This window comes from Oreochromis aureus, linkage group 6, assembly GCF_013358895.1.
Source record: "Oreochromis aureus strain Israel breed Guangdong linkage group 6, ZZ_aureus, whole genome shotgun sequence".
Classification (NCBI taxonomy): domain Eukaryota; kingdom Metazoa; phylum Chordata; class Actinopteri; order Cichliformes; family Cichlidae; genus Oreochromis; species Oreochromis aureus.
This window is the reverse complement of record NC_052947.1, coordinates 41,537,317-41,561,327: the sequence shown is the minus strand read 5'-3', so window position 1 is coordinate 41,561,327 and position 24,011 is coordinate 41,537,317. Positions and strand designations below refer to the sequence as shown.

The 24,011-nt window shown below is 45.8% G+C and overlaps 1 protein-coding gene across 2 annotated transcripts in view; it reads right to left on the bottom strand.

Moving 5' to 3' along the window:
* The window catches only part of LOC116324730 (microtubule-associated tumor suppressor 1 homolog), a 56,439-nt gene extending 33,071 nt beyond the window's left edge, over nucleotides 1-23,368 (bottom strand). Inside the window, exons 1-3 of one of the 2 annotated variants that reach the window (XM_031745442.2) lie at nucleotides 23,218-23,368; nucleotides 744-1,993; nucleotides 1-237 (exon numbers count right to left, since the gene is read on the bottom strand). The exon at nucleotides 1-237 is cut by the window's left edge and continues 192 nt beyond it. In XM_031745442.2, coding sequence (XP_031601302.1) covers nucleotides 1-237; nucleotides 744-1,829 — 1,323 coding nt within the window. In that variant the 5' untranslated portion in view covers nucleotides 1,830-1,993; nucleotides 23,218-23,368. Of the gene's footprint in view, nucleotides 238-743; nucleotides 1,994-14,427; nucleotides 14,633-23,217 lie in introns of those variants that run through there. The other variant, XM_031745443.2, reaches the window with a different exon arrangement.
* Nucleotides 23,369-24,011: the final 643 nt, after the last annotated feature.

Genomic DNA, 24,011 nt, shown 5'->3' with positions numbered 1-24,011 from the left:
GCCCAGCGAGCTGGTCGAAGTGGACAGGGTTCGACTGACGGATAAACTCTTCTCCTGCGGCGCGGCCGGGTCCCCGGCTGCTTTCCTGTGGTTTGGCTTGATGTTCCTGCTCTTTCCTCTGATCACAGCCACTTTGATGGGACCTGCAGACGACCTCTGTCTTTTACCTCCATCGCCGGCCTGCACCTCCTCCTTCCTCACCACAGCTCTCTTCCCATTGGACGGGGCAGATTTATTCTGAGTAAAAGACACATTTGAAAATGTCAGAGAGTGTTTATGTCACCTGATAAACAACAGCTCAGAGTCTGGGCTCACTTAAAGAAGGCCCTGCTGTGTGCTTTCTATTAAAGACGCCCTTTACGCTTTTCTAAGCTAAGTAATAAATTACTTTGAGGTGTTTTTGCTCAGCTGGGGTTTTTTATGCGATGTGACATGTCACTGATCAGTGACCATGTGACCTGTGTTCCGGTGCTGTGTGAAGGGAACAGCACACACCAGTGAACTTCCTGCTACACCGACTGGTTGGAGGAAACTTTCAGTGAAATCTGGGACTACAGGCCGATGCTAACATGCTAGCATGCTAACATTGATTATGCTGAATATGGGTCTGTGTACCTGTGCAGGTGTTCCAGTAATAATCAATGATTACATTACTTGTTGCCTATCACATAAAACATTTCAGAATGACCCTGAACCTCGGGGTGGAGGTGTAGTGAACACAGTAAAACCTGGCTGCCGTGTACCTGGGTGGCAGGTTTAGGTGGGGAGGGGGCGGGCCGTGATCCCACTTTAGCTTTGACTGTTTTTAAGTCCACTCTGGAAACCCTCTTTGCTTCTGGACCGGGCGGTTTGGCAGCTGTGGAGACGGCTGACCTGGGAGCAGGTCTGGGTCTTGCTGCCAGACTCACATCAGGCTGGGAGGGCGGAGGTTTGGAGCCCTCTACACCTGTTTCAGCCTCTTCAGGTGGAGGAGAGCTCATTTTCTTAACATCTTCAGTCGGCATCTGTGTGTCTTCACTGAGGTCTTCAGAGGCGGGAGGATCTGTGTGACGTCCTGTGGACGGAGGACAGTGGACCGCAGGCCCGTCCACCTCCACCTCCTCCAGCTCAGCATTCACACCTGACGTCACGATGCCGACACCTGACCGACTCCCTGAGCTCGTGATCGTCGTACTGCTTCTCTGCACATCCACATCAGAGCTCACAGACACAAACAATGCCTCCTCTTCATCATCATCATCATCATCATCAGGGACTTCTGTTGCGTCCGAGTCTGGAGTTGCGGAGCTGCGCCTTCTCCCGTTACTGCTTCCACTGCTGAGGTCCTCGTTGATGAAGCCGCCGTTTCCTGTCAGTGACAGGGCGAGCGTCAGGTTGTCGTTCCAGCTGTCCTGCTGGCAGTCGTCGCCGTTGGCGTCCAGGTAAACCGACACGGAGTTGTCGGTTGACTCTGCCACAGTTTGAGATTTCCCCAACGAGGCGTCGTCACCGTCATCGCCGTCATCGCCGTCGTCCGGGTTACGCTCCTCCTCTGGCGTCCAGTCTGAAACGACAGACTTCAGAGTCACAGTTTTCACCGTCGTCAGGGTAACGTCGAACATGTTGTAGTCCAGCGGGCTGTCGGTCCGGCCTTCGCTCAGGCTGCTCAGACTCCGCAGTGACTCAGGAGACGACTCCCCGAGGCAGGACGAGGAAGAGGAAGATGAGGAGGAAGATGAAATTGGGAAAGCATTCCCGTTGTGGTCTCCCGCACTGTGGAGAGGGAGCTTCATGCGGGAGCCGCCCACCCCACTGACGGGGAAACTGTTAGCGGGCTCAGAGACGCTCATCTCGAGGACAGGAAGTTCGCGGTCAGGACGTCACAGCGCTGCGCTCCTTCCACCGACACATTCACACCCCAACGCTTCCACGAAGGCTGAACGGCTCTGACGGATCCTCACATTGTGGATCCGAAACATTTTTCAGGAATCTGGAGCTGGAAACGTTCCAGAGTCTGCAAGAAGAAAGAGAGAGTTACAGTTTAGACTCTGATTCGATCAAACATCAGCAGGTAATCTTCATCATTCCTCTCTAACGACACTCTGCCCCAAGGGCGTAGGTTTGGCATGGATGGAAGGGACATGTCCCCACCAATATCCGGCGATTATTGAATTGTCCCCACCAATAATTTGATCTCTTCGAGTAAAGAAAAACAAAACCGATAGAAAGAAAAAAACCATTGATTGATTGATTGATTGAATCTTTATTTTGAACATGTTGAAAAAATACAACAACAGAGAATTAAAAAGAGACAAATAAACAAAGCAAAACAAAAGGAAAACGAGCAACCACAACTACAAATAACTTTCATGTTCAAAAAGGAGCAGGAAGAAGCATAAGCTTATTTAATCCCACCCCTTTTCCACTATCTAGTAATCAATAGACTACAGAAATACCTCCTTGCAATTACATTATATGTTACATGTATTTTCTTTATTTATTTTATATACATGGCCATACATGCCAACCCTCCCGATTTTTCCGGGAGAATCCTGAATTTCAGTGCTCCTCCCGAAAATATCCCGGAGCCACTATTCTCCCCAATTTCTCCCGATTTTCCACCCCGACAACAAAATTGAAAAACCACATTCCAGACTGGCCCAGCCAATTCCAGTTTCCAACAATGGCTATTACTACTGCAGCTCCTTAGTTTTAATATTACTCTTTCTGGGTCGCAAAATAAACTTTTAGCATATTTTCAGGCGAGAATGTAGCTGTGTAAACTTTGTGAGTAAATCTGTTTGGCTGAGATTAAAGTTATTAGATTAGATTAGAATAAATAAAACTTTATTGATCCCTCTGGAGGGTTCCTCCGGGGTTTTCACACAGCTGAATAAACGTCAAACAGAAGACTGATTAAACAGAGGTGTGAGATGGCTGAGAATTTACGTCAGCGTCCGGTTATATTTTAGACAGCAAGGAGCAGACGGTTGGGTTTCACTCCAACAAGAGAGCTCGTGACGTAATTCTGAAGGCTAGACCATCCAATTTCACAGTCGCTCATTTCCGTTCTACCCGGCTTTCGGAGGACCCGGCCCACTTAGATCGCGAAGGCCGGGTCCTCAGGTGGACGCAGCCTCTGAATTTGGACACCCCCGCTGTTTCCGGCCGAACGATAATAACAGTGACATTTAACTTATTTTATCCGATAAATAAACACTGTAAAATTCAAGCTTTTTGTATATATATATATATATATATATATATATATATATATATATATATATATATATATATATATATATATATATATATATATATATATATATATATATGGATACCCCCACATCAGTCTAAAATTGTATGTGACCATGAATAACGTGTTGCCATGTCCACCAGGAGAGACTGGACAGTATACAGGGTGGGCCATTTATATGGATGTTGAAACCAAGCACACCATTGTTTTTCTTGTGACATTACCAATAAGTTTGATGTGTCACATGGCCCTCTTCCTATTGAAAAAACAAAAGTTGTATCCAAGATGGCCGACTTCTAAATGGCCACCATGGTCACCACCCATCTTGAGGAGTTTGCCCCCTCACATATACTAATGTGCCACAAACAGGACTTTAATATCACCAACCATTCCCATGTTATTACGGTGTATCCATATAAATGGCCCACCCTGTAGATGTAAAACAAATATGCCAGCAGTTTATCTCAGTCAAGAGAAGGCATGTGTTTGGCTCCTTCACATAGTGGACATTGAGTTGCTGTGTGGGGCACCAGTAGTCCATGTCTGTTGCTGTAACAGTAGTTCATATTTAGAATAAAAAATCCCAGCTCACTGAGCTGATCAGGGCAATAGTGCCTAAAATGTTGCATAATTTTGCTGAGAGATCTTTTACTTTGTGGTAATCTGTTGAAAGCGAAACTTTCAACAGGACGAATGTGAATGCAATCATAGAAGCTGCCTCTGCACCTGTCAGCATCATCTTATTGACGGCGAGGTCACCAACAGTAAGAACCGCATCACGGCGATATCGCGTGCATCTCTGTGCAAACACTTCGATCTTCCAGTCAGATATCCGTCTGCTGTCAAAGCAGCTCGCTGCTCACGACCACCTACAGACACTCAAGTAAAAGATTCAATCTCACCAAGCAGCTGCTGACAAATAACAGCTCAACACAGACTGAACCAAACACACAGCAGCTCTGCTGGGAAATAACTGTAGCAGAAAAACCCAATAATGACTTATTTTAAAGACACAGGGTTTCAGACTGGATGAAAAACTTTAATGCATTTCCTCGTTTGGGCCAACAGCTAAAATAAAACTTATTAATGCAAGTTTGAAAGTCTTCACATCGTCATCTAACATTTAACCTGCGCAGAAAACAAGAAAACGAACAAACATCAGCTGCAGCTTCAGGTAAACAACATCATATACTCATCAGTCAACAAAGCAGTTATCCTGTCCATATACATCATCATCATCATCATCATCGCCTCTGTCAGTGCGCCCCAGGGCAGCTGTGGCTACAATGTAGCTGCCATCACCAGTGTGTGAATGTGTGAATGACTGGATGTAGTGTAAAGCGCTTTGGGGTCCTTAGGGACTAGTAAAGCGCTATACAAATACAGGCCATTTACCATCATCATCTTCATCATCATCGTCTCGTGCATGAGAGCGGTCTCTCCCTGACAGAAGAGGTTTCCAGAGGTTTGTCACAAAGAATCAGGCAGAAGAAAAGTGTTCAGGATTCCTCCAATCAGGAAGCAAAGCTCTGAGCGTGCATTAAAACTGCAGCTGCTGCAACAATGAGCAGTGAAAGAGTTGAGAAACGCTGCCCTCTGCAGGATGCACTGATCACTGCAGTTAAAATACGATAGAGTCAGAACCCTCACAGGTGAGCAACACAAAGTTCATCACACAACAAAATCTGACCTGCTGTCTGTGATTCTGTCTACGTGCGTGTGTGTGTTTACCATGTATTCATATCTTTGTGGAGACCAAAATTTGGAAGTTTACTATAGTTGTGGGAACCAAAGTGCCCGTCCTCACGAGTTTGACGGTATTTTTGAGGCTCAGAATGTGGTTTCAGTGACAGGGTTACAGTCAGGTTATGGTTAGGATAAGTAGGGAAAGCATTCAATTAGATGTCCCCACAAGGATATGAAAGCACAACTGTGTGTGTGTGTGTGTGTGTGTGTGTGTGTGTGTGTGTGCGTGCGTGCGTGCGTGCGTGTGTATGTGGGTCAGGGACAAAGAGAAAGAGGAGCAGCTAATAAAGGCGCTCAGATCCAGGACAGCGCTGCTGCTCCATTATCCGGTAATGACAGCAGAGCCTGTGGGCGACACTCGCTGTCAGACTGCTACAGGAAACACTTCCTCACTGAACTCACAACATTTCTCTCTCTCAGTTTGTGTTTACAAAGGACAAAATGACAGAGACAGACTTCTCTGTTCACCTGTGACTATAAAGATGTTTTATTCTTATCTCATTAGTTAGGAGCTGAGACATGCATCACTTTGCCCTGTGCTGCCGAATCCCTTCAGTCTCTGCGCCTCCATAATGCATGAGCTGAGCTCAGACAGACGCTGCCAGCATCACCTCACTTCCTCTCTCAGGTGAGGTCAGCTTGGCTCAATTAAATATGAATTAACAGCCTGACTCTGCTGTCTGCAGTTCACCTGCTGTGAGCATCAGAGGCTCCGGGAAGGTTCAGCGTCTCCAGCAGCAGAGTGACCGACACCTGCACTCACCTGTAACTCACCTGTGTCAGAGCTGCAGCAGCCTGTCAATGCTGACGCTGTAATTCTGAGCATCATGTTTGCGCTGTTTGTGTCACGTATTGTTAGGAATAAAGCACGTCATGCTCTCATCATCCAAACTGCTGCTTGCTGGATTCAGACACTCCGGACCGGTGTAATCGGGATCAGCTGATCCTGGATCCTTTAAACTCCAAGCTAAACTACAAGCTCGCATTAGATCGCCTGGTGCATTCACTGCACCTCTGTGCACATAAAGATGGATTTGTGGTGATGAATTCCTTTCAGGTGAGTTGCTTTGTCCCAGCTCTGACAGAGAGTGAACGCCCTCAGGCCATCGCAGACCGTGCACAGGTCATTTCAGGCTTTTTTCAGAGCTTTACTCAGACAGCGGTCACTCCTCGCTCAGATTATCAAATAAACTCAGATTAAATTAATGATCCAAACTGATGACCGCACTGTTCTCCGTGCAGAGAAGGAAAGGCACAGAGGGAACCGTCCTCCATCAGAGCGAGACGCCGCTTTCTCTGACACGGAGCCTCGAAACTGAACTGAAAGCTCCCGAGCTCTCCTCCAACAACCAAACGACTCATCCACTCCTGTTAGGATCAGTTTCTCCATCAGCCTCTGGCAGTGTGTGTGTGTGTGTGTGTGTGTGTGTGTGTGTGTGTGTGTGTGTGTGTGTGTGTGTGTGTGTGTGTGTGTGTGTGTGTGTGAGTGAGAGAGAATAATGGGGCTAATCTAAGCTAAGGTCCCTGCTACGCTTGTCGAGCAGGTTAAGTCCAGAGTGGATGGAGTGGAAGAGGAAATCATGTAGAGGAAACGAGCAGCACGAGGGGCCCAACGACCACGAGGGAATCAACATGCATCAGTAAATCCACTAAATTCACCGATTTAACCATTTCGATTGACCTGCAACAGCTGAACACAAAGTGTTTTATGTGACTTAGTCCAGCTTTACAAAATTATTCCTATCAGAGCTGCTCTGGCAGCACAGGGTGGACCTTATTAACAGCACCTGGAGCCCAACGAGCTCCACAACACAAAGGTTTATACGAAAGCAGCCAAAGATCCCAGATCAGCATCCTCAGCTAACATCATGTACACAAAGAGTCAGAGTCCTGAAGTCTTATTCAGTGTAGTAAATCCTGCTCAGCAGTCCATCTACAACAGATCACACACATTATGCTGACGCCGGGAAAGGGCTTTGTTTGCTGTACTAGAATAAAGTGTAATTGCACATCCACTACAGTAGGTGGCAGCGTTTTTTGCACCGTGCGTGCGCACACAGCACAGAGCAGGAGACACGAAGTGCAGCAAACAAACCCTCAAAAAAAATATTTAACAGTGACGAAAAGACAGGCGGTGATGACGGGACAAACGAAAGTCTAGGAAAGCTAAGACGAGGAAATGTGACGGTGCATCTGTAGCGCTCGGCTTCACTGTGACTCTGTAGGTTAAAGTGTTTTATATGTTTGAGGAGGGCTGAGTTTGAGTTTTTGAGGACCTGTACTTAATGTTGCTGATCAATTTAAATGTATTTATTGATTTTCTTTAATTTCATTATTCAGAATCAAATGGTCCAAGTCAGTCAAAAAATTTTTATAGTTGGATTAAAGTTTTATTTTCTTAAATTTCAGCCAAATTTGCAGACTAAAAAAAATGTTAACAAAGATATTCTTTGTTTGGAGTTGATCTACGTTTTTTTTGTTTTCTTTAATGTTAATAAGGATACAGTGTTATGCAGAGATGTACTTATAATAACAATTTAACAGAAAATGAGACTATTTATAGGGAGAGTGACGTAACAGGAAATAACTGAGACGCGATGCTCTAAAGAGAGGACACTGCAAAGACTGTATATAAAAGATGGGATTAGCCACCATGTTGTCACCCATCGGCTTCTGGAGTGAACGTTAGTATTTGTGGAACCTTGTTTATAACTATTAGCTAATGCTAGCTAGCTTAGCTTAGCTATGTGAACCCCACACAGATGCAGACACCTGCTAATTATTCCTCAGAAACAAATAAAATCCTAGAATTTCACTGAAAAATGAAGCTCCGCCTCCTTGGACCGTCTGTCAGTACAGTAACCACACAGCTGCCGTGTTATTGGTCAGATGATGTCATTAAAAACGCTCCAACAGCACTAACACGGTCCAGAGGTCCCGCTGAGGGACAGTTAGCTGAGGTGCAGCCCAGCAGAGAGCTAGCAGCTACAGCCTTCGACTCTGCACTCAGAAATCTCTTCTTGCTCTGCACATTCCTCTGTGCTGCTCTAGGCTCCGCCCCCAGCACTGTTACTTTTGCTCAGCTCTGCTTTTTAAAAGAGCAGTACCTGTTACAGTCTGCTCACATGCTCTTATTTAACCAAGTAAAGGTCTCATATTTCTATCAGCAGTAACAGAAAAAAGTAACAAACTTTTTTTGATCACCAACACTGATTTTTAAAACTAATTCTCCTCTGAGTCGGTCTGAATTCGAGATGTGCAGCTTTGCGTCTGACTTCGAACTGTTCGCCCTTTCAGGCTGTTAAAGCCTGCAGGGCTATGCAGCTCAGCAGGAGGTGTTTGTTTTGTTCATAAGGACAGCCCTCGGCCTTTCTGGCTGCAGCACAGCACACCCTGATGTAAGGGTTTCTTTGGTTGGCTCTAATAATCACAAACACTGAATGAATCAGCTTCTGCGATGGAGGCTGACCTCACTCTGATCTGAATGTGAAAAATTCGACCACAGCGGGAGGGAGACTGTTTGTGTAACTCATCGTTTCTTAGTGTTACATAACGACACACACAAAGATGATGGAATGGAAACCAACCCGAGCTCCTGGGGTTAAAAAACAATGTTTTAACAAGTGAACCTGGAAATCTGTCTTCTTTCCTCTGCATGTTTGTCCTCAAACCTCTGCAGATGCCACAAAAACAGGCCGCTGGGGTTCGAGGTCACGGCAGGAAAAGAAAGAGCAGTCACTTCCTTTCTCTCTTCCTTCAGCGCCTTGTTGAGCACACGCTTATCCAGTTGTTTTTCAGAGGCTGGTTTAGCACTGAATGTGCTCTGACTGTTCTTTAACCTCCAGGTTAGCGAAGGAAAAAAGCTCGTCTGTTGTGATTTTAGGTGCAGACTCTCTCACCGCATACAGGACTTTTTCTGTTTTGATGTCACGCCTCCTGTTCACGTTGGGTCGGTGTTCAAGAGCGAGGAATCCCTCTGAGCCAAAAACTTTTTCCTACTCTTGGATCTATATGATGTCATCAAGAGGGGACATCCCTAATATGGTCGTTTCAGGCATACATACTGAGCACTTCACAGCTCAGAATGAGTCACGGTTCATTTTAAACTGACTCATGCAAAGCTGCTCTGAGCCCAGGAATAAAAATAGATTTTTCCTCCTTTCTTTGTGGTTTTTCACCTTAATGAGTGTCAGTCTGAGCGTGCAGAAGAAGCCGATAATCAGCCTCAGAGTGGGCGGTGCCAACCACAGCTCGCTCCACTAGCAGCTGTTGGTGGCTAACAGTTGGCTCCATTGTTCACAGCTGATCGTTCAATTAAAGTTCAGGAACTAAACTGTCATGCAGGCTGCTGATTGGGCTGTGAGCACACACACACACACACACACACACACACACACACACACACACACACACACACACACACACACACACACACACACACACACACACACACACACACACACACACACACACACACACACACACACACACACACACACACACACACACACACACACACACACACACACACACACACACACACACACACACACACACAGTGACGTGAGGAGCTCAGAAACTGTTTTTAACCTGATACTCTGATTACTTTGACCTCCAGTTCTGTGAGTAATCGATTACTTCTGAACAGGAAATGTCCTTTAAACCACATTAAACAAACCTGTACGCCACGGGACAATGACCAACAACAGGTGAGGTGTCAGAGTCACAGGTGTACTGCTGATCTGTAGGTCAGAGTGACTGCGGCACACACACACACACACACACACACACACACACACACACACACACAGAGTAATTTAATGTCAGCATCTCTGCAGACATCCAACATTAGTTACTCAGATTTGTGTCTAATTTAGTGTGCAGGAGATGACAGACAGACAGACAGACAGACAGACAGACAGACAGACAGACAGACACACACACACACACACACACACACACACACACACACACACCAAACCAAGCAGCTGGATGCAAGTTTCACAAAAGCTTGCATGTGATTATTTTCACCCTACCAAGCAGCAGCATCCACAGCTGGAACATAAAGACACCACAGCTGTCTGCCTGCAGTTACGGTGTGTACGGGATGTTTGGGATCAGCAGCCTGACTTTTGAAGCCTTCGCTTTACTGAGCTAGAAGTTAGTTGTCAGCTAATGGTAGCTAGCTTTTATCTGCTGATTAGTGCTCTCTAACTCTATTACTATAGTAACCTCACAGCAGCCATGTTATTGGTCACATGATGTCATTAAAATGCTCCAAAAGGCTCCAACAGCACAAACAGTCCAGTTCAGGTACAATTAGCTTAGAAGCTTAGCAGGCAGCTAGCAGCTACAGCCACCTGTGTCACCATCTACCTGTCAGTCAGAGAAGCCACGCCCCTAATGATGTAAACTTCCAATGACACCAAACAGTTTGTGTATCAGGCTGTAAACATGTTTATTTCTGCTGGAAAGGTTTAACATGGGAGTGTATGGGGACTGACTCACTGCTGCCTCTGCTGGGCGTCAGAGGAACTGCAGGTTTGGAACTCATTTAAATTCCCAAAGCAAAACTTCAGTCCAAATATTCTGCAGAACTAAGTGATAAACTAAACGATTCAGAGGCTGTGACAGGTGTAGGCCTGTGCACCGGGGTTTTGTTCTGACTGTCACCCAGCTAAATAATTCAGACTGTAACTGGATAGACCTCAAACCAATCAGACTAGCACGAAGTATGACATAATCCGAGTTTCCAAGAAAAAAGAAAGACCGTAGGGCTGAGCCAGATGGAAATCTGTCTGAAAATGAGGAGAGGACAGACACATTCAGGGCCAGAGCCAATGAAACATGAGCTCCCAGATTTGTCTGGTTTCCAGGCTGATGTTACGTCTCAGGCTGCTTAGATTACCTGATACCTGAGCGGTTTCACATTACAGTCCGATACCTAAACCGCCCGAGCTGGCTGAGCAGAGACACCCTTCAGCTCATTTTTGCTGCTCGCATCCTCGAGGTCATTCTCTCAGTGGGTACCCACAGCGCCCTCGTGGCAGCAAATCCACAGCTTCGCCTTCATACTCGGCCCTCTGTTCATCCCAACAGGTGAAACAACAGGAAGGAATTTATCTCCTGATGATTCAATAACAACAAAATCCAATCGAGCCATCTGCAGGATTGATTCGAAACAAACCATCTGATGTGCAGGAACGACTCCGGCTCTACTCTCATTTCAGGAGGGCACCGAGCCAATCAGAGAGCTCGTTAACAGGCAGCAGGCTCACCTTTCCTTCATAGCAACACTTGGCAGCATCACACTCACTGCATCACCTTACAGCACAGAGCTGCCATCACTGCAGACACACACACACACACACACACACACACACACACACGATACAGTGAACGTGGTTACCATAGAAATAAAGAGAGTGCTTAGTCATTCTGAGAAGATGAGCTCGACTGTGTGTGAGGTGCTGTCTAAACACTGCAGGCACTGCAGAGGTGTGTGTGTGTGTGTGTGTGTGTGTGTGTGTGTGTGTGTGTGTGTGTGTGTGTGTGTGTGTGTGTGTGTGTGTGTGTGTGTGTGTGTGTGTGTGTGTGTGTTCAGATGACATAACAGTCACTATATTTCCCTGCATTAACCAGCTGAAACACAGTTACAAGCAGAATAATCTCACAGGGGAAACAGCATGAGGATGATTACTCATCAGCCTGACACTTAACAGACAGCGAGGGTGAGAGAGAGCTGCGAGCTGATTGCATGACAGTCCAATGACGGCTGGTCCGGAGGTCACGCAGCAGCATGTGGATGGAGCCGTTATGTAACCAGCTAGCTGGCCTTCGGGGCGGGCTCACTGATCAATACCTGCACACACGACAGCTGATGGGGTCGGCGTGGAAACACTGCCTCATTACCGTAGTGACACAAACCGTTCTACATGGATACCTGTGCTAAAGAACAAGCACCTCACATCTGCAGGGCCGTTCTTCCCGTCGCTGTTTTCATTTCAGTCCTTTAAAAGTCAAGTGACGGATTGTTCTGGAAATAGAGCTGCAGAGTTTCCCATCGGTAAAAATACAGACCCAGATCACATGACGTGTCCACACATGGTCAGAAATGCCCACACATGGTGTGTTTTTTTTCACTGCATGAACCAAATGTTCCTGAAGCTGACGACACCCACAGGAGGACTCAAACACCTCCTCTGTGGCTGATCTTAGAGAATCTCCCTGATTTTGGCCTCTTAAACATTTCAAGCTTCTCCAATCATCATTAATATTTCAAACCGCTGCTACGAGGCCTCGCTCTGACCCGCAGATGTGGCGCTGCGTTCTGAAGCCCTGTTTATACAGACCGAGCGTCCTCTGGGAACCGCGACGCCTCGGCTCCTCTCAGCAGGTCGAGTCATCCTCCAGCCGTAATAACCCAACCTATCAGAGTCAACGCCTGTTACACTGAGACGCATCACATGACTGCTCCTCCTGTGAAGCTTCCAACTTTCATATCATGAAAACTTTTATTCATTTTAAATTATAAATATGCAAATTAGTCATTTAAATCAACCCTTTAAAGCCCACCATAGAGCCAAGTCTGCCAGAGCGCATCTTTATAGTTTTACATGCTGTAATGCCATTTAAGGGAGCATTTCATAAGATAAGATAACCTTTATAAGTCCCACATGTGGGAAATTTGTTAAATGGCTATACATCAATACAACTGTTATATCCCAGAATATAATAATATGTATGCATTACGTCCATAGTAGCTACATAAACTGCAAAAAAGTGCAATAAACTACAAAAACCATTGAATATTTGTAGTGACAGAAAGTTCAAAACTGTAAATGCAAAAAAGTTGCACAAAATCGTTTTTGTGGAAATTGATTTTGCGTGTCTTCATAGTTTCATTTTTGAGGTACACCAATGTTTATAAACTGCAGGAAAAACCAAAATAAATATTATTGTGCACAATTTGCAAAAAACACAGCATCAAAATACACAATTTCCAACAGTGCAGTTTAAGTTCTGAGCCTCTCAGAAACTGTACAGAAGAGCATGAAGTCAAGCACGACTTTCACAAACACCTGGTCTCCTTTGAAAGGCCCTGTGGGATAAAAACTGCGTGTCCAATGAAAAATGACGTCACTTCCGGTTTGGCAGGACATGACATAGTTCGCGCTGATGTTTTTTCCAGCGTAGGAAGTGCTATGAACAGCTGATCGGATCAGCAGAGCGTGTTTCTGGAATATTATGTTTTTGTTGTTGCCAGCGCTTTTTACGCAACTTTTGCAAAGCTGTATGTGGAAGGAAAGCGCGACCTGGGACAAGTTGGATGCATGTTATGAAAGTACGACTGCTCTGATTTCACAAGCAAAAGAAAATATTGTGCTAGCTTATGTGGTTGTAATTCTACTGGGATTTAGAAATAGTTATGCAGAACGGAGCGTGCACGCTCTGATGGGCCTTAAAGGGTTAAAACCTTATATGATGATTAATGTGAACTGCAGGTGTCGGCCTCACGTTTACCTGAGAAGGTAAGATTGGATGCAAACACTCGTCTCAAAGCTTCCCCCAACGAGCCAATCAGCTCAGCCAGAGAACAGAAGAGCCAATCATGCTCGTTGGTCCGTTATCACCATAGAGACGCAGGTAAGTGCACTATTGTTTTCCTCACTGGCGCCATGATGTTTGTTTAGTGCTCTGGTGGGAGGAGCCAAAGCAGTTTGTTGTTTTGATGCTCTGCATGCAGTGAAGGATAACTTACAGGAAAACGCTTCAGCAGTTTAAATAATTTGAATTTTTCTTTAAAAGAAATATAATCAGAGTAGAATGGAGACTATCTGTGCAGTTTAAATGTCCCGGTCACCATGGAGATGAAAGTTACGGCTCCATCCGCGTTCGTTACGGCGGCCATCAGGAATATCGGCCTGGACTGGCTCCGAGACGGCTGGAGAGTTGTGAGCCGTGCTTCAGCTGTGTGTACATTTTTACAGGATTCAGTTACATGAACGATCCTCTGAAAGCATCTGGAAACCATCACAGACGCCAAAGAAAGGAAGGACTGCACGACTGACATCACCTCCGTGTTCTCCAAAGCACAGTCGGCCTTTTCTTATCCATGTGCAGGAGCTCCACTTTACATAAGAGCGTCCTGGAACAGGCCGAGCCTGCGCTACAGCAGGAAGTTTAAACCTGTGTGAAAATCACCATCATCATCAGACTTCTTATTACAACACGAGAAGCGTTTCATCGCCTTATTTACTCTGAAGGAAATGAACTCTTTACAGCTAATGAAGCCAGCCGGCTGGAAATGATTAACTGTGACACAAGTTAATGTTACATGATCCATTTGTTTTGCACCGGCCAACAACTCGAAGTGCACACACTGCTCATGCTCCATGACCTAATGCCACACACACACACACACTGTTGCCGCAGCTTCAACTTACTCTTCCAGCTCCTTCTCAGCCTGCAGTGCTGCAAAAACACATCCAGCATAAAAAACAGAAGATTCATGGAAGCTCCTTCAGCTCGTTCGCACTCCTCGCTTCACACTCTGTCCTCAAACACACACACGACCCTCCTCCTCCTCACACACTCGTCCTGCTGCACAGTACATTCATGCGTTGTGTATTATCCCATCACCGCTGTGTGTGTGAGCGAACAGGGAAGGCTACGCAGGCTGTGACGGTGGTCGAGAGGGGGAGGGAGGAGACTGAGGGAGGGAGGGAAGGATACACCTCCCTTTTTGGTTCTGGAGCAGAGGCACGCTGCTCAGTGCTGCAGTAACAAGAAACAGTGCACGTGTGTGAGGCAGGCTGCTGGGAGCATTCCTCCACACACACGCACACATACACACACACACACACACACACACACACACGCGCAGACACACACACACACACGCAGACACAGACGCACACACCTTCCCCAAGGTCTGGTGTGGGAGGGAAAGTCAGTCCCATGTTTACGGAGAAGTTGCGCGAGTGTGTCTGCCAGGTAACCTTACCCCGGTCAGGTCCAACCTCCACCCTGAACACACGGGAGGGTCCAGTGCTGACCGCTCCATCTTGGTTGGCTGTTGCTAAGCAGCACTGGGCCCCCTCCTTGTTATTGGTTACAGGAGTTAGGTTTTTTTTTGGAGGGGAGGACTGAGAGGAAGGTTTGGGACTGCTGGAGGAAAAAGGCCAGTGAGAGTAATGGAAAAGTATCCTGTGTAATCTGATGTAGAGGAAGGGGGGAGGGGGGGGGGGGACGGGCCAATGGGAGAGCAGATCTAAGTGATTATTTAAATTAGTCATGCCAATTGATCCGAGCACAGGGCTGCTATTGGTGGGCGTTCGTATTAGTAACAGAACCCTGCAGATGGCACGCACATGCCCACACACACACACACACACACACACACACACACACACACACACACACACACACACACACACACACACACACACACACACACACACACACACACACACACACACACACACACACACACACACACACACACACACACACACACACACACACACACAGCTTTTCTGCAGCAAAAATACTCCACTTATATACAGCCTGTATATAAAAGATGCACACAGCCAACGGGACATTACAGCTGCATCCACAGACATGAAGTGACCACGTGCAGACGGGGGCGGAGTCCGAAATTATCAGGTAATGCTACCTGGCTTAGTCATGAAGCTGCATCCACAGACAGCATGTGAGCAGCGTCACTAGTTTCAGTAGGCTCCCTGTGAGCCCCCCCCCCCCCCCGGAGTGCAGGCACCAGAGCGACTTTCTGCTGTTTCGGCAAAAAGAAAAGCTGATAATTGGGGTTTACTGAGCAGGTGGGTAACATTTCTAACCTGGACTGTAACCTGGACTGTTTATCACATACTTGCAGTCCCTCCCATTGATATGGCTAATCTATGGCAGCTATTTATTGGCTGATAACAGTAAGATAATGCATGTCGCATTTAACAACCAGTGGATGATTTAAAAAAACAAAAAACAAAAAAAACATCATTCCTACAACATTACAAACATGATCTGAGTATGAGAGCGTCTGCAGGAAGCTCCAATCATAACGAGAAGCATCTCCAGCACCAACACTGGGATTTACTGGTGTCAGCCTCCATCAGCTGTGTTTGGGTGGAGGCAGCAGAGACAATCGAAACTCCAGCAGGTGAAGAGTTTTTATTACAACCTGCAGGAAGCAATAAAAACTGAATTCTCTGGAAAGGTTCTGGGTGACTCTCAGTTATTGATCTGCTGGAAACGGGTGATCGTTCGGTCTAACGAGGCCGTAAAGCCCTGCTGGACTGTGGCGGCATCACTTATTATTTCAGAAATGCCAACGATTAAGTGCGAGTGCAACTCAGAAAAACTAAAAGCATCCAAATGTTCAAACACTCGTTAAAGACTGCACTGCATGGTCCAGCAGACGCCAGCGCCGAGACCCTGCAGCAAGAAAATATCCAACATGGCTGACTGAGCAATCAGCTGACCCAGTAAAGCCAATGAAACGACTTAATTTCACCAACCTTGTCCTAACCGACCACGTCTGTGCTGCAGGTATCAGTGTCAGTTTCTCAAAGCTGAAAGCTGGAGTCACAATTTGGGCGTGACAGGATGTTACACGTCTGTTTCTTACACTTCATTTGGTATTTTTAGACACTGAAAACTTCAGATTCTCCTAATGTTTTTTCAGCATTAGACATTTTTAAATGTGAGTTCTTACTGTTCTTATAATATTCGAGTCCTTCTCCTGGACAGTCGTCTCTCATAAACCCTAAACCCCTGCAGGAAACTGCAGGGTTCATGCGAGCGGCCTCCTGCATTCAAAACTACGTGACACAGTTTATTAATCCACAAATTATTGAACCACAAACAGTTGGTTGTTTAGAGGAGAACAAATGACCAACAGTAATCAGATTACCTTTAGATCTCACTGTGCTCAAACACATGACCGCAGCTCACAGCATGGAAAACGTCTCAGCGTTTCTGCACGTGTGTCAACTACATGTACGAGCCATGACTGAAGCTTCCAGTCAGAGAGCATCATCCGCTCCTCTGTGGCACATTTTAACATCCTGACACTTCGACACAGCGTGAGCCCAGATAGCGTAATCTCGCGGGTCCCAGAACGACGAGTGGCTGCGACTGAAATAGGCTTTCTAATCATCTCCTGCAGCCTGACGCAGGAAGTGTGAAGGAAAATGTTTGGAGATAAACCGGCAGCTCCGACTCCCCACAGCAGCTCGTCCCTCAGGTGGACCGCGCCTGCCGCCGTCATTCGAGCTGCCACACACTTAAAGTCGTGTGAGTGTGTATTTATATCTTTGTGGGGACCAAGAATTGGACATTTACTATACTTGTGGGGACTGACAGCCCTTATAGGGACCAAAATCCTGGTTCCCATGAGTCTGAAGGCAATTTTGAGTAATAGCTGGAGTCTGAGGTGTTGCCGATTGTGCGACTCTTTTAAACACTTGAATAACACTTCCTGGGTTTAAGTTACTCAGGTTAGAAAAGGATGAGGTTCTTGGTTTAAATCGAGTTCTCTTGGTTTGCAGGTTGGTGTCTCCTCACTGAGGAGTCGAGAACATTCAGACCGCAAACACGAAACACACAAAATCAAACCTGCTACTGAACTTCATTAGAAAGTCGCGGCGTCAGTAAAAGCGGAATAATTCACGTGCACAACGCCAACCTTTGCTGCTGTTTCTGGAGACGACGCGTGAAATCAGCACAGTACAAAAAGTAAAAAAGGAAGTTTTAAGGCCACTGCTAAGGTTTTACACATGATGACATCATAATGAATTAATATTTATGCACAGCTGCAAACATCGGTGCAGCTCAGTCAGGCTGAGGGCTGGCCTTCAATCCTTTTCTTCTTCAGCCGGACGCCGCAGAGCCGAACCATCCTTCCACCCCAACCTCACAGGAGCCAAACGTTTTTAAATTTGTGCCGTCATGAACTTTAACCTGAGGCCCGGACACTCTGACATCACGTTTCTGAAGAATGACAGACTTCAGATTATTTTGAAACAACCTTAAAACCTCCCAGACTGATGAGCAGCAGCAACGTTTGTTTCTCTGAGGTCTTTGCTGATGTTTCCTCCTTCACATCACGTTCTCGCACACCTGAACGCTGCAGCAAACTGTCAGAACGTCTGCGTTCACAGGTGTGCTCAGTCTGATGACGATCAGCAGCACCTGGCTCACCTTCTCACTGCCACCGGTGGAAGTAGTGAGGGTGGACTCAGTATTCCCACACTCAGATTTTTATTAAGCAATAACTCAGTTTAATGTGTCGGGCTGTGATAGATTTATCTGAGGTTGGTTTATTTCTGTCGTGTCCAAATATGTAAACCCTGCAAATGTAAAGAGCTGGTTCTGTCGTCTCACTGCGATGCTGCAGCCTCAAAGCCAGAGAACAACCATCCTAACGAACACCAGTCAGCTGATCAACCGCCGTCAACACAATCACTCTTTCAGAATCCCCGCTGCCAGCTCAACAACAGAGGATTCCCCACATTTGACCACTCCCACTCAAGTTGCACACATTTACTCATGAAATCCACTTTAAACTGGAATAATCAGGGAATTTAAAGTTTGGAAAACTGCAGTTTTTCCTCTAATTGTGAGCGGTTTGCTCCATCAGTTCATTCACAGAGACCGAGCCCTGCAAAGCTCGGGGAGCCGAGTTTCCCATGAGACAGCAGATCCACTTTCGTCCAACCGGAATCATCCAGACTGACTGTAAACGCTCATTGTGGTTGAATTATAAGTCAAACCGTCACTTACAGGTTTAGGTCGGGTGCACGGCTTCAAAGACGGTTGTGTTGTGCTGTTAATCTGCTCGTGGATAAAAGCGTCATCAGTCGGAGTGACTGTGTTAATCTGAGAGACAAGTCCGGGCAGAGGACAGCTCTCAGTCTCCCACCACAAGAATGCCGAACGCAAGGAGTGGCTGGATTAGAGCTGCAGACGCCCGGCAGCTCCACTGCTAACGGAGAAACAACACGTGCACGCAACAAAAACAGCTGCATGCACATTTAAACCTGCCGCTGCACACAAGTGATCCAAAGTCAGCATCCAGCAAATCTGAGAGCTGCAAAGTGTCAGCTGAGCTACGGGCACAGACACACACACACACGCGTGCAGACGCACACACGCACACACACGCACGCAGACACACACGCACACAGACACACGCAGACACACACACGCACACACGCACACACACACACACACACACACACACACACACGCACACGCACACGCACACACACACGCACACACACACACACACACACACACTCTCTCTCTGAGGAATCTGAAGTGATTCAGGCATGAATTCAAACCCCGGTGAAAGACTGTAATCCACAAAGAGCAGCAGGTCTGATCACTGCCTCCTAATTATACTCATGAATCTGAAGATTCATGAGTATAATTAGAATAAAAGTAGAGTTAGAGTAAAGTTTGGATTCCCATCTACTGATATTATTTTGCGTTAGCTTTGCACAAAAGTAGAAACGTCCTCCAAAGAGCTACTTTTACTTCCTTACTTTGAGTAGATTTCAGAGCCTGTACTTTTTCACTTTTACTCGAGTAAAGAAGTTGAATCAGTACTTCAACTTTTACTGGAGGATTGTTAACAGTAGTATTTGTACTTCTACTTAAGTACAGAATGTTTGTACTTTTGCCATCTCAGTGTAATCCTCCAAAAACCCAACAAAGCTCGGCTGTGATGGGACCCAATGCTGCAGGAACGGGACAAAAACCATTAAAGACGACAAACAGCAGGAAAAGCTCGGCCATGTTTGCAACGATCACTTTTCATTGTTTTTGACACTCGGCTTCACTTCAGCTCTTTAATGTCAGACGTTCTTCTCTGAGGCCGACTGTGACTAAAGAGGAGCCCACAGACAGACCACAGACTCTGGACACCGCTTTCACCTGATGACAGACGAGCCGTCTGCCAATCACGTTCAGCCCGTTGGAGATGGGGAGGAGCTCACAGTAGGACCAGTGCACACTGAAAAAAGGCCATTGAGGTGGTTAATGCTCTGACCCCGACGCCTGCTGGACGTCTCCCGGCACAGAGCGATTAGACCTCTCAGCTGGAAACACTTTGGTTCCCTCTGTGTGGTTATGGAAAGTGAGCAGCTTGTTTCAGACACAGTTTGAGCTGTACCGAGCTCCAGGATCAGTTACAGAAGGATTATTTTGCAAAGCTGCTATAGAATAAAAATCTGGAGCTCGGGTGAAGCAGAACAGAGTCCTCGAAGTTAAATTAGGATTCTACAGATTTGCTGTGAGAGTCAAAGGGAAAGTTTGACCCCTGCTGTCACATCTCACTGTTCATTACTTCCACTGCTCAGCACAATCAAACACAACCAGACTGCATTAGCTGTGTTACCAGTCAAACCTACTGTCAACAATTAAAGTCATCAAATTGAACACTATTCCTGAATTTTTTATTATTTTCCCAACTTTTTAACTTTATTGCTGATATGATTGTCCTGATTTCCCACAGTCCTCCCTGATGGCTGCCTGCTGTGCCAAACCATTTAAAAAAAGAAAGAAGATATTCTCCTGTTTGAGACCCAGTTCATCGTTTACATCCACCAAACATGCAGTATACCCATAAACACACGCATCAGCCTTTACAGGTGAGCATGGAGCTCAGGTAGAGTGTACGGCCGCCTGTCTCACAGCGACCACTCACACAGTGAGGTTGGGACTATCAAAGTGTCAGCAGCTGTGATAAAGCAGTGAAGGTGGATCGTGACTCTCAGAGAGCTCTGACTGCAGAGGAGCGAGTCTGCATTTAATCTGAGCTCCTGCAGGACGACGCAGGGGACAGCCTGTTATGCAACACGCAGAGTGCTGCTGCAGCACTAATGTCCACTACACACACACACGCACACACACTCCTGCTTCACCTACACACTGAGGTCCCAGCAGCATTTGACCGCACACCTGCAGGTTACCTGTGTGCACAGGTAAAGCCACTGACACAACACTGAAGCTTCCTTTTATTCTGAAAGGTTTCCGCTTTCTCACACAGACCAGGACACCAGCTGCCCCCCTGCAGCCTCCTCAGCAGGGGCGGATCTAGAAGGGTGGCATGGGGTGGCAAGTGCCACCCTAAAATGATCCCTTGCCACCCCAAGTGCCACCCCAGTTTTGCATATGACAGTGTTGTTTATTAAAATAAGATAGCATTAACAGTTTGAGCGTAGTTACAGTCAACAGTGAATATAAATGCTAAAACTGAATATATTGCATAGTGTTCCCCCCCTCCAGCATTAACAAATGGTTCAGCCCATAGCAGGACCGGCTTTTTTCTTGTTTTCAGCAGCAAGCGATGCTCATGATTGTGCCAGAGCACATTCTGAACAACACCATGGGAATTTCGGATTTTACACAGGTGGTTGGATGTTACACTCTGGAAATGGAAGGAAGGTGAATGTTATTAACCCTGTGGGGTCCACGGACACGCTGCACCTCCAAATCACATGACTATGTTAAGCTGACATAGCAACAAGCTGCAGCCACGCTGAGTCTCTGTTTCAGCCCACATTGAAAGTTCGGACTTCAAAGTTTTTAAATTTTAATTACAGGCCAGTAAATCCAGAGTTATGATAATATATATAAGCCACGCTTTTTTCTAAATACTGTCGTCATGTTTTTGTGTTTTAAGCGTTTTCTAAGGACAGCGCGAAAACAGTAAAGAAAGGAAAGAAAGCCACCTCTTTGCTATCGAAAATGCACCATGTTGAATTTAAAAAAAGTCAACATGTGGGATTTGGTTGTTTAGGAAGAGGGGAGAGTTTTGGGAGTGACGGTAACGGCAGCGAGACAGAGCGAGCGAGAGAGAGAGAGATTTTAGATGTGGGAGATTTGTGACGTTTAGTGTGGAGTGTATACTTAGTGTGTTGTGTTGTGTAGTTGTTCTGTTGTGTAGTCGTTTTGTCTTGTGTGTGTCAGTGAGGGCACTAATGAATGTCACTAAGGCACATTTGCAACGTAAACACTGTCACTAAGTAGAAAACCAGCGGAGTGATACACCTGCTGTTGTCAGGCCTGCAGGTTTATCCCTGTGCTGTTCTCCTCTGTCTTTTGGTGGACAAACTTATTTTTACTGGCACACATCATTTGTGGGGCATCTTATTGCAACACCTGATTGTTCTCTCATTTTAGTTTTAGTAATATTTTTAAATGGTTGTACAAAATGAAAAAAAACGGCAGGTGTATTGGCTGCATTTTTAGATAAATAGTTGTATATGTTTACAAAATGTACATTTTATATTTGCATTTCAAGTTATAAAAATTTACTCAACATGTCTGTGTTATTTTTTACAGTAAAAAATACTACTAGGATTTAAAGTTCTTTGTGTGATTTCAGATCAGTAATACTAATGCAGTATGTCAGTGAAAAAACAACTAAATTCAGTTGAGCTGAAACGATACCAAACAAGGCAAAGGGGGAAAAATAAAATGAAACAATTTGAGGGTGAAATACAAACGTAAACTCAAAAGGAGTCAAAAATGGCCGCTTGTATTTCAGACCTCAGAGGGTTAATCCAACAAATCATGAAAAATTAGGTTTAAATGTTTGTTCATGACAGTGCAGATTTCTGACATTTTTTGTAATTTAAGCTGTAACAATGAAACTTAAACAAATGAAAACAGTGAAACTTAAGTTAGACGTGTGTTTGTAAATGAACCGCCCCATGTTGTGTAGCTTTCTGGATTTTATACTTATTGGGCTCCATATTTATTTATTATACAGGCTATACAGTACATAAGATCAAAACTCACATGTTTTATGTAACTAAAGTGTGTAATTATGTGGGCTACAGACAATAAGTTATAGACTATATTTATATGAAAAACATGTATACTTACTGCATTTGAATCATTTTAACCATATGTAACCACCTGCATATGTGTATGGGGGGAAAAAAAGGCTTTAATTTTGCCACCCCATTTGATTTCTCTGCCACCCTAAGAAAATTTCTCTAGATCCGCCCCTGCTCTTCAGGTGTTTGACGATTTTACCCCAACGCGCGTCATCAGCTGGAAAGTTTAAAGTTGGAGTTTAAAAAATAAAGCGGCTGTTTTATGACACATGACGAATGTCTCGTAAGAGTGTGCACATTTTTAAAAACGTGCAGGTACAAACATGAGCGCGAGGAGCTGTCCCACCCGCACACCGCAGCTCTCACCTGGGCACGCGCGCACACCGTCACGTTTTTCTCGTAGATTCCGTCAAAGTCGCTAAAATCAGCAGATCGTTTCCTCTTCAGACCGTCAGAGTTACTTCTGCAGAGCTTCAGTCTCACAGACCGGAGAACACACACACCTGAGGATAACCGGAGCCAATGAACGAGCTGCATTAATCATCACAGCTCCGTGATACTCACAGGGTGAGGGGACTATACAGGAAGGCGGAGGAATACATCCCTGTCACTCACTGATCCCCCACAAACACGTTGACGTGATGATCCGGGTCAGAGGAGCAGTCGGGACCCTGTGGCAGCAGCGAGGCGCGGATCCTTGACTGCGCTCTGAAATTTGCCCCAAACCTGCATCCAGAGCCGACACATGTTCTCAGGGCCAGCTGTTGCCCAGATGTCACAGCTCACCTGTGGCTGAAGCTCAAAGGCTGCTAAAAGAAACATGCAGGGCTTTTATATTTGTGCTTCTTATTTCTTCAGTTTGCTGCAGATGTCCCTCCGCAGGACTCACGCCTCACCTGCTGGGTTTCATATGTCATACTGCCCTCTGGCGGCCAGATGAAGATGTTTTATGTGTTTTAGAGTTATAGAGTCAGTGAGAAGCCGACTCCCTCTGTGATGTCACAGGTGTAAATAAAAATAAAAACAAAAATCTTTGTTACATATGCTGTATTTATTTCATGATCATTACATTACAAACAGCTCCATCAGCAGGGATTTCACACCAACCTGTCAGCAAGTAATAACACTCAGTAGAAGAATAGAACAGAATAGAATAGAAT